The 12,704-nt window shown below is 44.1% G+C and overlaps 1 protein-coding gene across 9 annotated transcripts in view; it reads right to left on the minus strand.

Annotated features, from left to right (window-relative positions):
• Nucleotides 1-29: 29 nt before the first annotated feature.
• LOC108132279 (neural cadherin) overlaps nt 30-12,704 on the minus strand; it is an 82,838-nt gene continuing 70,163 nt past the window's right edge. For 5 of the 9 annotated variants that reach the window (XM_043213694.2, XM_043213692.2, XM_043213696.2 and 2 more), the window contains 6 exons: nt 10,054-12,355; nt 9,795-9,965; nt 8,378-8,619; nt 4,096-4,308; nt 3,817-3,987; nt 30-3,460 (listed from right to left, as the gene is read on the minus strand). In XM_043213694.2, the coding sequence (XP_043069629.1) occupies nt 3,339-3,460; nt 3,817-3,987; nt 4,096-4,308; nt 8,378-8,619; nt 9,795-9,965; nt 10,054-12,355 (3,221 nt within the window). In that variant the 3' untranslated portion in view covers nt 30-3,338. Of the gene's footprint in view, nt 3,461-3,816; nt 3,988-4,095; nt 4,309-5,436; nt 5,676-8,377; nt 8,620-9,794; nt 9,966-10,053; nt 12,356-12,704 lie in introns of all 9 variants that reach the window. The other 4 variants (XM_043213698.2, XM_043213695.2, XM_043213699.2 and 1 more) reach the window with 1 other exon arrangement.

A 12,704-nucleotide genomic window follows, 5' to 3' on the forward strand; every position in this document is an offset into this window, starting at 1 on the left:
CCCCCCAAGAAAATAAAAGCCAACTTCACTTCGATTTTTGTTTTCCATATAACGTTACAGATTCTTTATTTATTTTTTTATTCTTTCTTTTTGTTTGTTTTCCACTTTTCTTTTTTGTGTTTTCTGGCTTTTATAATAATTTGTTGTTTAATATAATTGCAGTTGTTTTTGTTGTCTATGAGTGTATAGTATGTGTGTATATGTCAGTGTATGAATGTGTTCGTGTGACTCTTTCGTGTCTCTTAACTAAATATTTCCCCATTTTTTCAGTGGCTTGTGATCCGCCTACAAGTTTTTTCGCCATCTTGTTCTTTTTTTGCTTACTTAATTTGCAATTCTATAATTTTCGATACTGTCAAGAGAATCGAATGCTGCACAATTGATTTGTTAGTTTTACTTTCAGTTGCAGTTGCAGTTGCCTCTGTCATAATATTATTCGTAATTTATTCATAATTCTTTTGTTTTTCGATTTAATACTAGTTCCGTTTTTCATTTCTGTTTACTGTATATTAAAGTGATTTTACATAATTTACTTATTCGCAAATTTATCTAAAACTGCATTCGAATTGGATTTCTGCCTTGTTAGTCTGTGTGTGTCGGTTTCGTTTCATAATATTCGACTTAATGGGGTTCGTTCTTGGTAGATGGTGTCTGGTATAGGGTTTCGGGTTATTTTTGCGTCGGTAAAAAATGCATACATTATAAATACATAGTTATCAAATAGTATGACTCTTGCATCGCGTGTCGGTTCTAGCTGTCCGCCCGTCAGTCTGTCTGTGGGAGTGTTCTGTTTCTGTTCCTGTTAATGGTGTAATGTTTTTCGCATTATATATGTATACGTGTCTGTGCATTATTCAATATGTAGTATATGCTTCTAACTTACATTACAAAATATATAACAAATACGTGTAAATGGGTATATAATTTACTGTCATTCTACTAATTGGGTTCCCTATTGCGTGGTTTGTTCTGTTCTGTTCTTCTGCTGCTCCATTTGTTAAAAATATAAAATATTGCACCGATTATTCTGTTTCATGAATGTCTCCCCTCTGCTTAGTGTGGGTGTCAGTGTCATTCGGATTCAGTTTGCGTTTGCTGTTCGACCTATACATATATAAATGCAAAATTGATTCATACTCGGATGGATCAGAAAAAGCCAAATCCTAAAATGAACAAATCGCGAAAGCGCATAGCCAAAGGATATAGTATTTCGTTCTAAAGAAACTGAAGCATAATTTTGGCAGTGTTCAGTGTTTGCTTTGGATTCCGTACTATCTGGCATTTCGGATGCAAATCAAATGGCGCTGAATGCCAACTGTCTTCTGTTTTGTGTCGATGGCTAATTTTACTTTATAGACTCGAGTCGAGGTTCATATTAACAATTAGTGTGCTTTAAAATTTCTAGAATGTCCTCAAACAAGTACAGCGGAAAGGTTAATGGTGCCTCATCATCTCAATATTATTTCGCTGTATGGTTTAACAATTACGTTAAAATCTTTGCACTTTCAATAGTCAACTTGTGTTGCAGTTTGTTACATTTTCCTCTTTGTTCATTATATGTATATGTAGGTGTTTCTTAGGTAATTTACTTTACTTTCTCTTGTGGTAGTAGGATAACTCGAATACCGAAAACGTTCGTGGTTGGGCTGAGACTTGATTATCTGCCTAGAGGGAGAACTTGTGAAAATAAGGAACTGAAACATGACTCCCAATGGGGCCCAATGCTGGTTTATACGCTGCCTGGAAAATGCTACGATTCGGATTAATTTCTTATATTTATTCTCATGCCTATGTTATTTACTTATGGTTCTCTACAATCTGCTTTCAATAAACTGCTTCTGTGTATTGCGCTTGGCTGACATTTCAACAATCGAGCAAAACTAAAAAACGAGTTCAACACAAAAAATTTTTCCTTTATGCAACAATCTATGCAGCATACGAGGGGTGTCTATTTTCTATTTTCTGATTTCTGTTTTCAATTAAAAATTAAAATGGGAATTCAGTTTTGGATTCGTGTATACGTAAGGTTTTGTTTATTTGCATTCGTTATCTGTCCATACTCGCAGCTTAGTGAAATGACTTAATAGGATTTTAGGTTTTCCATCAATTTTATGTGGTTTCATAATGTGTTTGTGTTTTCTTTATATAGGTGCTAAAACTAATAATATATACAATGTAAAATACTATTCCGTTTTCCATCATTCATATATAATTTTGTTTGCTTCTCAAGTATTTCATTAATTATATCAATTGCGCTAAGTTCATCTAAAGGTAATTTTCTTTTTCATTACTTTTAATTTTTACTTTACGTGGCTAGCGTTTCTCAGCTAGATTAGCTTGGTGTGGAGAATTTAGCATAAGTTTTTCTTGCTTTAGAATATCTTTTAGGAGTATTTTCTTCTTCGACTCTGATTCGTACTCGTTAAGTTGAGAAAAACTGGCTCCTCAACTGCCGCTTGTGCTTAGACAATAAATTAGACACAAGGCGGCGAAGTGCGTCTCAGTTTTCAGTTAAAAATGTCGTAATTTTTATACGTTAATATATATTTATATATATGTTCGTGTTTTAATGTATGTATATACTTGTTATGATGGAACGAAAACAGTCTTTGGGTATTCCTTTATATAAGTTTTAATTATGTTTAATTGTAATCCTTAGAAATTATTTTAAATCAAGAGTACTTAGAAAGCTTAAAATAAATAAACGAAATCTTTTTCATTTGTCGGCCTATCCGCCTATTGACTCTAGAAAAGTTAAAAACTTAGAAACCAAAACTCCTAACACAAAATGTACAACTTAAAATAATATGCACAACGAATCTGTTCAGAACTAATGTTATAAATTCATAAGCGCTCCTAAACTAAACTTTGGTATGCTCTCGCCTACATCTTAAAATTTTCATTTCCCCACTTTTTGACTCCGACTCCGACTACTAACTTTGCAGCAAAAACTGCTGGTTAGCAGGTTGCGCCGCCCTAATACAATAACTTAATTTCTTTATCGTAATCGTTAAATTTAAATGCTGATGAAAAATTTTTACAAATGTCATTTTACGTGTCATAATATGTGTTTGATTTTCCTTCACTTCCGTGCGACTCTAATTCGTTTCCCGCCCGATTCTAGGTTTATAGACTGTAGTTTTTCACTTATGTAGAGAGTAGTGCCAACTGTCAGCATTCAGATGCTTCTTTGGTTGCGCTTTCTTTGTGTCTGTGTGGCGATTCATTTCGTTTTAAATGCAACTTTGTATCTACTAACACTTTAGTTTCTTCATTAGGTATCCGCTTCGGACTGGGTACGGTGAGCGTTCTACCATCCCGCTTCCCTCGCTCGTCGCTTACAATTCTAGTTCGGTACTGTGGGGGTTGGGCGCCTCGGGTCCGTACATATTGGCCAGCTTGTCGAAGCGTGGTCCCCAGGCCCCGAGGTAGTCGTACTCCTGCTGCTCATCATCAGTGCCTGCAATAAACAAGTACAAGCGCACACAAAAATCGAAAATTTAATTTTGAGGGACCATGACATCGTCCTACTAAATCAGAAACAACCCACAAAAGCACCATTTAAGGTCTTTTGTTATCCTGCCAAATTTACACCCAATATTCAGCTGTATCTGAGGCTCGTTGTCCTGGAAATGTCAGAAAAGATGATAAGTGAAAACAAATTGTGGGCTCCCGTTCGCCAGGCACCTACGAGTGCTGCTCTAGTTTGTAGCCTACTTTTTGGGGCATCGAGGCATTGTGGTTCTAATTTCGTGTCTAAACTGCTGAATATTGGGTGCAAGAAACTAGAATTCGACCATTGGCACATCGACTCACCTGACGCCAAGGAGCTGAGCGACCCGGCAGTACTGCCGCCACCCTCGTAGGCATAATTCCGCAAGTCGTCGAAGGGAGGCGCGTTCGGGTCGCCGTCGGCGCGCTTTTTATGCTCCTCGATGAACATGCCCACATTGGGCTCCTGCCCAGGCATCAGGGTCATGACAGGATCTGAAAATAAAACAAGGAATTGGTTTTAATGAGAACATAATCACACAGTCACAGAATTGAGTTTAATTAACCATCATATGGCTTTGCAAAATCACAGGTAGTACTTACACATGATTGGCATCTTCATGGGCGCCAGCTCAGGTGGCATCGGGCCGCCAATTGGTATCTGGAGCGGAGTGATATCAAAGGCGGTCATGTCGTCCTCGCCGCCACCCTCATCGTCGTAGTTGATGATGTTCTCGCGCACATCGTCATCGGGTCCCGGATACTTGATATGCGCCTCACGGCGACGATTGTAAACGACGAATACCAGGACGAGTACTGGGAATAGTTTCAATTACGGAGAATTAAATTGGCGTTTCCAGTGAAGTTGTACCCTCCTTCAATATGCAACAACATCTTTGGGAGCTTATAAAGTGAACCAAACTACACTTAATTTAACATGCAGAAAAATTGCAATTCTACTTTCTCCTTCACGGTGGAAGAGCGAAACTGAAAATAGCTTTCCGCCACAGCACAACAAAAAATGCTTAATTAAATTGGGAAACGCTAAAAGGAATTTGGCGGAAAGAATATGCCAGTGATAAACGAAAAAGGGAAGGGAAAGCAAACAAATATTGCCAGCATTGTCCCACTTTTCGTTTGACCAAAATGGCAGATCAAGCTGCAGACGCCGCTTCGCGTCCTTCGTCCTTCGGTGGCCAGTCGCCTTTCTAATTTCAGCAGTGCGTTTGAAGCGCTTTCCAGCATATTGAGAGTCGGGCAGACAGCGCACAGCATCTGTTGCTCAGTCAGGGAAAACAAAAAGTTTTCGGCGACGGGCATTCGGAAAGTCGTGGAATTGCCACAGCAACTGGAATAAGTTGACGCAAGTAATTTGCTGCGGCTTCTTTTGCGACGGGAAAAGTTTCGTCCTTGGTCCTTGCTGCTCTACCACGCCAGCTGGCCGCCAGTAATTGCAATTACTGTGTTCGTCAAATACACATTCGCAATCCAAAAATTTGCCCCGCCATCTTTAATTTGTAATGTACGGATGTACGGATTTTTCAGGACCTCATTGATATGCAAAATATTATACTTTCCTGACCATTCAATAAGCCTTAATTTATGGAGGCCTTTTGTTGCGTCATGTAATTTGCGGAAATGACTTTTGACATGTTTGCTTGCTGCGGATCCGCCGTTTCCGGTCATTGCAGATGGCCGATTGTAAGACTTCATTAATTTCATGGCTTACACGCCGGCCCATTAATATTTAAAGGGCGTGGCTTCGTTTTAAATTATCGGGGATTGCGGGTAAAAATAAGGAAAGATATCTAAAAGCTACCATGCAAGCTACCATACTTCTTTAAGACCCATTGAGTAATTACTTTACCAGAATGTTAGGCTACCTTAACCTGTGGGTGAGTCACTCCGACTGCGGGTTAGTGGACACTGTTGTGGGGTACTTACGTATCAGAGTGCCCAGGCAGAGCGCCAGGGCGACAATAAAATCACGCGACGGCGTCAACACGCCGGAGGCCAATAACTCCAGTTCGCAGTGCATGCCGGTGAAGCCCATGGGGCAGTGGCACTCGTACTTCTTGGGCGGGTGGTGATCGCGACAGCGGCCCCCGTTGCGGCACGGGTGCAGTAGGCACTCGTTGTCGTTAACACAGGTGCTGCCGGAGCTCTTAAAGCCGGCCGGACAGCTGTGGAACGGAGGCCCGACAGTTGCGTATACGTAACACGGTTTGGATGTTGGATGTGTGGGTGGGAGTATGGTATGTGGAGTGTTGAAAAAACAAAAGAAATTATTTAAAAATTTGTTTCATCATGCAGGTGTGGGAGTATCAGGTGTCGATGTGTCACAGTTGAGTAAAGTTTTTGCAAAAAGCACCGTAGAAAATTGCCTTAAAGCAAAAGGGATTTGGATACTGATCCTACTATTTCAATAATACCTAGTACTTCCCAAAGAAGACTTAATAGCTTCAAAATTTTATAAATATCCCATTTAATTTTATAAACCAATTTTTTGCTCAGTGAATGCCTTTCTCCCTTCGTATGTTTGAATAGAAGAGAACAATACGCTTTGTCCTTTTCCTTGCATCCCCTCAGTATGTGAAAAACTGTCAAAAAGTCCTTTTAAACGTTCGTTGCAACTTTACCAATTTTTCCATTTTTTGTTTACTTTTTTGTAGTTATTATTTCACGCTTTGTGAGTTTTAGTTTTGGGATTCGGTCGTGTGACTAACTTTTTGCATTTGCATTGCACAAACATAGCTCCCATAGCTCCTTTCCGACTTCCTCGCCAAACACGCTTCTTAAGTGCTGTTCCCTACTATTTTTTGTGCTTTTATGATTATTATGGAGGAATTTTTATTGTAATTTTTTGTACTTTGAATTGAATAAAGTTTTCGTCCCTCTGCATTCTTGGGGCGAGCAGGATTTCATTTTATTTTGTCGCACTTTGGTTGACTATTTTTTCCTGCGTTCCTTAAGTTTGTTTTGATTAGTTTTGGCCAACACTCCTAGAACCACACTTGCTCTCGAGCCGAGGGACAAAAGTTTTTAAAGTCGGTTGACATTGGCAACTTAGGTGTGAAATGGCTTAAACGGAGAGACTTCTCAAGGTTTGAGTAATTGAGATGCATGGGATTTCCTTCTTTAAACATAACAAACTCTCCAGCGAGTAATGGTGATAAATCGGAGAGAAGGAAATGTATATTTTGTCTCAAATAAATCAATACAAGAAGCCACAGTGGTCCTTCATTGTTGGAATTCTCAAAATGTTACCTCTTTTCAAGAACCTTAGAGAATTTCATTCAAATGCAATTGAATACTCTTCAAAGGTAGACTTTAGCCACTTTTGATATATTGAAGATTATTGCCACAAGCCTTGCTTGACCGTTTTCCTCGGCGGGGCGCCAGCAGGAAAAAAAGAAATCCCTGGGCCGGAGCAAGAGTAAATACCTCAAAAGCAGTAAAAACTTTCACACTAAATCAGCGCCAGCTGAAAAGTTGAATCGGGAATAGTTCTTGGCTGCCTTCGATTACTCCCAAGTGCGTAGCTTAAGCCATCAGAGTGAGTGGGGTACTTGATAATTTTTCAGAATATTTTCATTGCCTTTTTTCCCTTTTTCGGGGAGCTTGTCTGCAAAGTTTGCCATATTTTATGTCATTAGGTTTTAGTTGAAATTGACTGGAGCGAGCTCGGGCAATTTCTGTGCTTCCTTGAAACGTCTTTGCTTTTAAATGTTAAGCAAAGGTAAAGGTGGCATACAAATGGAGCCGGGCTATAAGCCTGCAACTGACATTTTTCTGGCTGTTTACACACATAGCCGGCATTTAACGTGAAAAATTGAGAGGGGGAATAAAAAAATGCAAACACAGTAAATCCCGGCGAGGTAGTGCCCAAAAATGGAACTGGCAGCTCCTTAGAGCCACTTTCCGGAAGCCAAACCCCTCCTCTGATAGCTCCTCTGAGCTGTCCTCCCACTGTGTGTGTGATTCCCTAAGTTCCTTTTGGCTTTTGGGTGGATTTAGTGCATCGTGATTTCTCGAAATGCCAAAGCTAACAACTGCAATTGCTCTTCCTCGGGTTTCAGTCGGTGGATGGTGGATAGCTGATGGCCTGGCCTTGTCTCCTCATGGACAACTTGTATCTTTGGCTGCACATTTGTTAACTTACCTGAAGGGCATTTCAGGTCTTGTTCTTTGTCTTGGCTGAGTGCACTTTGAAATGTGTGATAGGGGCGGAGAGTCGGTAGAATGGCAAAAGAATAGCACGAAAAACGAAATGTATCAGAGCATGTATCAGAGACTACAGTGTCTCTTCGAGTGTAAGTTCATTTCTAGTACAAAGTCGGGGACTTGTTTGGTTAAATAATCCGGCTACTTCGGGGATACATACCTTCGCTTAATTAATAAATTATTTACAGACACAACATACACAGATCGAACAATGTGATAAGCTTGAACATCGAGTGGAGGCTGAACGGAAAATGTGCCAAAAACAAATACTCGAATTGGAATGCAGATGAAATGATAGTTTGATGAATATGGAAATGCCCTTCTGAATGGAATTAATTTCAAAAAGCAATAAACCAATGTGCAAAATATATGTTTGATTTGCATTCTTCAGTGAGCCATGATTTAATGCCGAATGATGGGATTTACAAATGATAGAGATAGAGATGTCAAAACAAAATCAAAGTGCATGAGATGGAATCGTTGAGAATGTCGAATTGATGGGAAAACTAAATGGATTTAATGAATGATTTCACTAATAAACATTAAACACTAAAACACTAAGCATTGGCTACAGCACTAGTTGCTTGACTTAAGTCACAAGTTGTTGTTGCATATAGGGGGCTATATTGATGGTCGGGGGGCGTATGGGATCGATGCTCACTCAGAATGATCAAAAGGCAGACCAGGATCGCCGCCAGGGCGCCCATGCTGAGCTTGAGGGTCTGACCCTCCTGCACCAGCTCGCAATTCTCGCCCCAGAACCCGTCGGGGCAAATGCAGCGATACCGTAGCCGGGGCTCGAGATTAATGCACGTGGCCCCGTTCATGCAGGGCATATCGAGGCACTCGTTCCGGTCCATGCAGCCCTTGGAGTCGGGCGACATAATGCGTCCTTCGCCGCAACTATTATTGGGGTTTACACATATTCAGTATTCAGTGGGACCGAGAAGGTTAGCATTAATTAGATAAGTGATGGGGTTCAATGGCAACAAAAACTGGGCAACCGAAAAGCAAATATCGAATAGATGTTCCAATTTTATGATTGATAGTTAAACAGGTTCGAGAGAGAGTCCGAGTCACAGGATGGGTGCAGTCGACTTGGCAGAGAAAAGTTTATGCAAAATGCCACCTTCCAAGTACACAAAAATAAACAAATAATCGCACTGATGTGGCACTTTGCAAATGGCTCTGCGCTGCTTCTCTGGGCAGGGAGGGCCTCCTAGCCCTTAGCTGATTGGTTAGCCGATTGGTAAGTCCCTTGGGAAAGCTTTAAGCCAGTAGGTGTGTAGGGTGTGTGTGTGTGTGTTGAACAAAGATAAGCGCTGTTGTACAGATTGTACCTGTGCTGAGCTTGTTACTCTTACTCCGTGTAATGAAACAAAAGCGTGAATATGTACAAAGGACCATTGCGAGCCGGATAAATGTTCTCTACAACTGATTCTCCGATTTGGCGACTCTTGGATCGACTTTAACCCGGGACCCGAACTCAAAGCGAAAGCGAATCGTTAACGGAAACGTAAACGTAAACGGAAACGGAAACAGAAACGAAAACGTAAGCCTAAGCCGATTGATTTGTCACGCAACGTTTAGTGCCAATCACTAACTGACTTTGTGCCATCTATGTATGTGGGAGTGTGATTGAGTGAGTGTGTGAAGCTGTGATTCTATGGCAGCTATGCCAGGAGGTTCTTTGATTTGACGGACAGGTCCAATAAGCCTTTGCCAGACTCGTTGCCCCGACTCCTATTTCAGTGTGTGTTTTTCTTTTTTTGCTATTGTGGGTTACTGGCTGCCCTTTAATTGATTAAGCCTATCAAATGTTAGCTTTGCTTGCTTATCGAAAAAGCTGGCGATTTGTTTCCATGTTCCCTTTTATGTGGCATCGGTTCGGCCCTGTGGTTTTGCCGACCGAGCACTCCCTTTCGGCTCTTCATTTTGTATAATTTTTAGATGGTCAAGTACTCAGTCCGGGCAGTCCATTCAACTTAATGGTTTAATTTTTCTTTTGGTGGGTTAATTTTTCATTTTGATGAGAAACGAAAAGCAATGCGTGATGATTCGGGGATGATGGTACTTACGTGCACTCGTAGACGTTCCACAGATCCACGCACTCGAAGGGATCCGGGCAGATGACGTTCGAGCAGGGCTTATTCGAGGGGCATCCCTTCTCCAGATTCCTCGCCATGGTGGCCTGACCCCACTGGGTTCCATTCATGGCCGGTGGCAGTGGCAGATGTTTGCCTTCGAGACTGTAACAGATAATCACAATAAAAACGGATTAGATGATATGGAAGTGATTTTGAAACACCCTAAGAGTAGTATATCAAGTATACGCACCGTATGTCATCGAGACAGCTCTTTTGGTAGTCCGCGTACACCTCAAAGGTCCTCACTCCGGTATATTCCGCCTTTCCACCTGCGTAGACACCCTCTTGCTTGTCGACCAAGAGCCACTGGTGTCCCACGAACTCAAATGTCTCGTTGTAGCGACGTCCCTCGCCTCCGTCCAGTTCCAGGGTGGCTGCAGATCCGTAGCGATTCACCCTCACCACGTGCCACTGTCCGTCGTTGACCACGATGGCGTTCAGCCAGAGGTCCTTCTCCTCGGTGCGCAGCGAGTTCAGGTTGTAGCGGAAGTGGAGGTGGCCGTCCTTGATCTCCAGGATGCCGTACTCTCGGTTGTGCTGATCGCTCACCCGGAACAGCTCTCCGTACTCCTCTCTCGTGCGGAATCTCAGCTGTACCTGAGTGCTGAAGCGGTCCGGCTCGAAGCTCAACGCGTACTTGACGTAACTCTGGGCCTTGAAGGTGGTGGGAATGGTGGGGATGTTGCAAGCAGGTCCCGTCCAGCCCGGGCGGCAGTGGCAGCGTGCCTCTGACAAGGAGCCCACGCAGTTTCCGTGCTCCCAGCAGCGGGCAGTGGCTTCTGTTTGTGCACAGACCTCCTCTGTTTGGGGGCAGCCGGCCAAGCTGTTCCTGGACAGTCCCGGATGGGCCAGATCGTAGAGCTTGGAGTTGTGCACCAGGTTCCGAATGCAGCCGTCGAAGCCCTTGGCCGTCGGCATGTAGTGCCAGAAGTACAGGCTTTGGTCGAACTGCTCCCGGTAGAGTCCTCCCACTTGCAGAGGGGCGTTCACGTTCAGATACTCGTTGAAGGGCGGAATCTGCCCCCTCGCTTGGCAGGACATGTCATCGAACTCTGGCGGAGTGCCATCCTCCATTTCGGCAATTTCCGCCGACTTGCAGAAGTCCACAACCATGCGAATGTTCTCGGTGTCCCAGAATAAGTCGATTCTGTGCCACTCGCCGTCGTCCAGGGTCTTCTTGGTCTTGACTCGCAGCTCCAGGGTCCCGGAGCCGAAGTCTATCAGCAGTCGCGGGTATCCGCGCTCCAGCTCCAGGGCAATAAAATCAGAGATGAGCTTCTCGTCGCGCTCCGGCGGCACAATCGGTCCGTTGTAGATGATGAGGCCGTCGGGCTTTCGAGTGATGAACTCCAGACTCAAGTGGGATTCGTCGCACATTTCAAGAGGCGGGTACCATGCCCATCCATTGCCTCGGAAGCTGCGAGTAGTCTGCTGACAGCGGGGTCCAGTATAACCCACGGGGCAGGAGCAGTGAGGCCCGAAGCGAGTGTCCATGCACCGGCCACCGTTGTGGCAGGGGGTGTTGCGGCAGGACTCGGGTTTGGTGAAGTTTCTTGCCCCGCAGGTGCAGTCCGCAATGGTGTCCACTCGCACACCGACCAGGGCAGTCTTGTTGGCGTTTACCATATACGGGAGCGGGCTAATTTCTAAAGAGTTTGTGCAGCTGCCCTCGCACATCTGATTCTCGTACAGGCACTCGTCGATTCCCACCATGGTGATGTTGATGCCCACGTCCTTCTCGATCTCCTCGCGGTGCATGAGGACTATTCCGTTCAGCCTGATGGGCTTGTAGTAGGGGGAGCCGTGGGCCGAGAACCTCACGTCTGTCAGTGGAGGGTGTCGTCTCTTTAGCTGCACACTGAAAATGTCCACGTTCTCACGGTCCGTGTTGAGCATATCGGCCAGCTTGTCCCTGAAACGGTCCAGCTTGGAGCGACTGAGACTCTGGGTCCGGTAGTTCCACACGCGAATGAAGTCCTCGTCGGAAATGCCAGACAGGCGAACCGAGCCGGAATTAATAACCGCCTCGTGGGGAATTTCCCGCACAGTGACCGTGACGTTGGCCGGAATGTCCGTCTGAGTGTGCTTGCGATCGTAGACCTTGAACCTGAGGTGGTAGCGTCCTTCGCGGGTGCCAGCCCGCATGGTTACCATGCCGGAGTCCTCGTCCAGCTTGAAGCGGGGGTGCTCCATGGCCTCCCAGTAGAACTTCTTGTCCGGCAGGTCCCAGTCGTCGAGATCGTAGACGTAGACCCGTCCAATCGGAGTATCGGGCGACTGTCCTTGGTAGTTGTACACAAAGATGTCCTTTGAGCCGGGCTGCATTTTGTTGTCATTCACGTCGCCAATAATCACGGTAAGAGTGCTCGTGCCCGTCATGGCCGGAGAGCCGTGGTCCTTGATGACAATGGGGATCATGTACTCCTTCTGCTGCTCGCGGTCGAAGGATCGCAGGGAGGAGATAACAGCCATGCCGTCTCCGTTGGCTCCCTCTGTAAAGTGAAAGACGAGAAACAATTTACAAATTAAGAGAAGCTCATGGAATATTTTAAAAAGACTTTGGCAATCCTAGCTCACATCCCATCTGCACATTCCACATCTGGCCACAGGTTAATAAACTGCAAACTCTTGGGCAAATAGCTTCGAAAAGTCCTGCCTAAATCCTGTTACCGGCCGGGCCTCAAAGGCAGTTAGCTCCGACAACTAGCCAACCAGAGAGTCAAATCCTTTATTAGCCAGAAGCAAGGAGCACATTTGCCACCTGATTGCAGATGCAACTGTTGCAATGGGCCATTTGTTGTAATTACGCTTTTGAGGCGAGCGAACAAGCCAACAAGTGTT

Source organism: Drosophila bipectinata, chromosome 2L (assembly GCF_030179905.1).
Source record: "Drosophila bipectinata strain 14024-0381.07 chromosome 2L, DbipHiC1v2, whole genome shotgun sequence".
NCBI classification, from domain to species: domain Eukaryota; kingdom Metazoa; phylum Arthropoda; class Insecta; order Diptera; family Drosophilidae; genus Drosophila; species Drosophila bipectinata.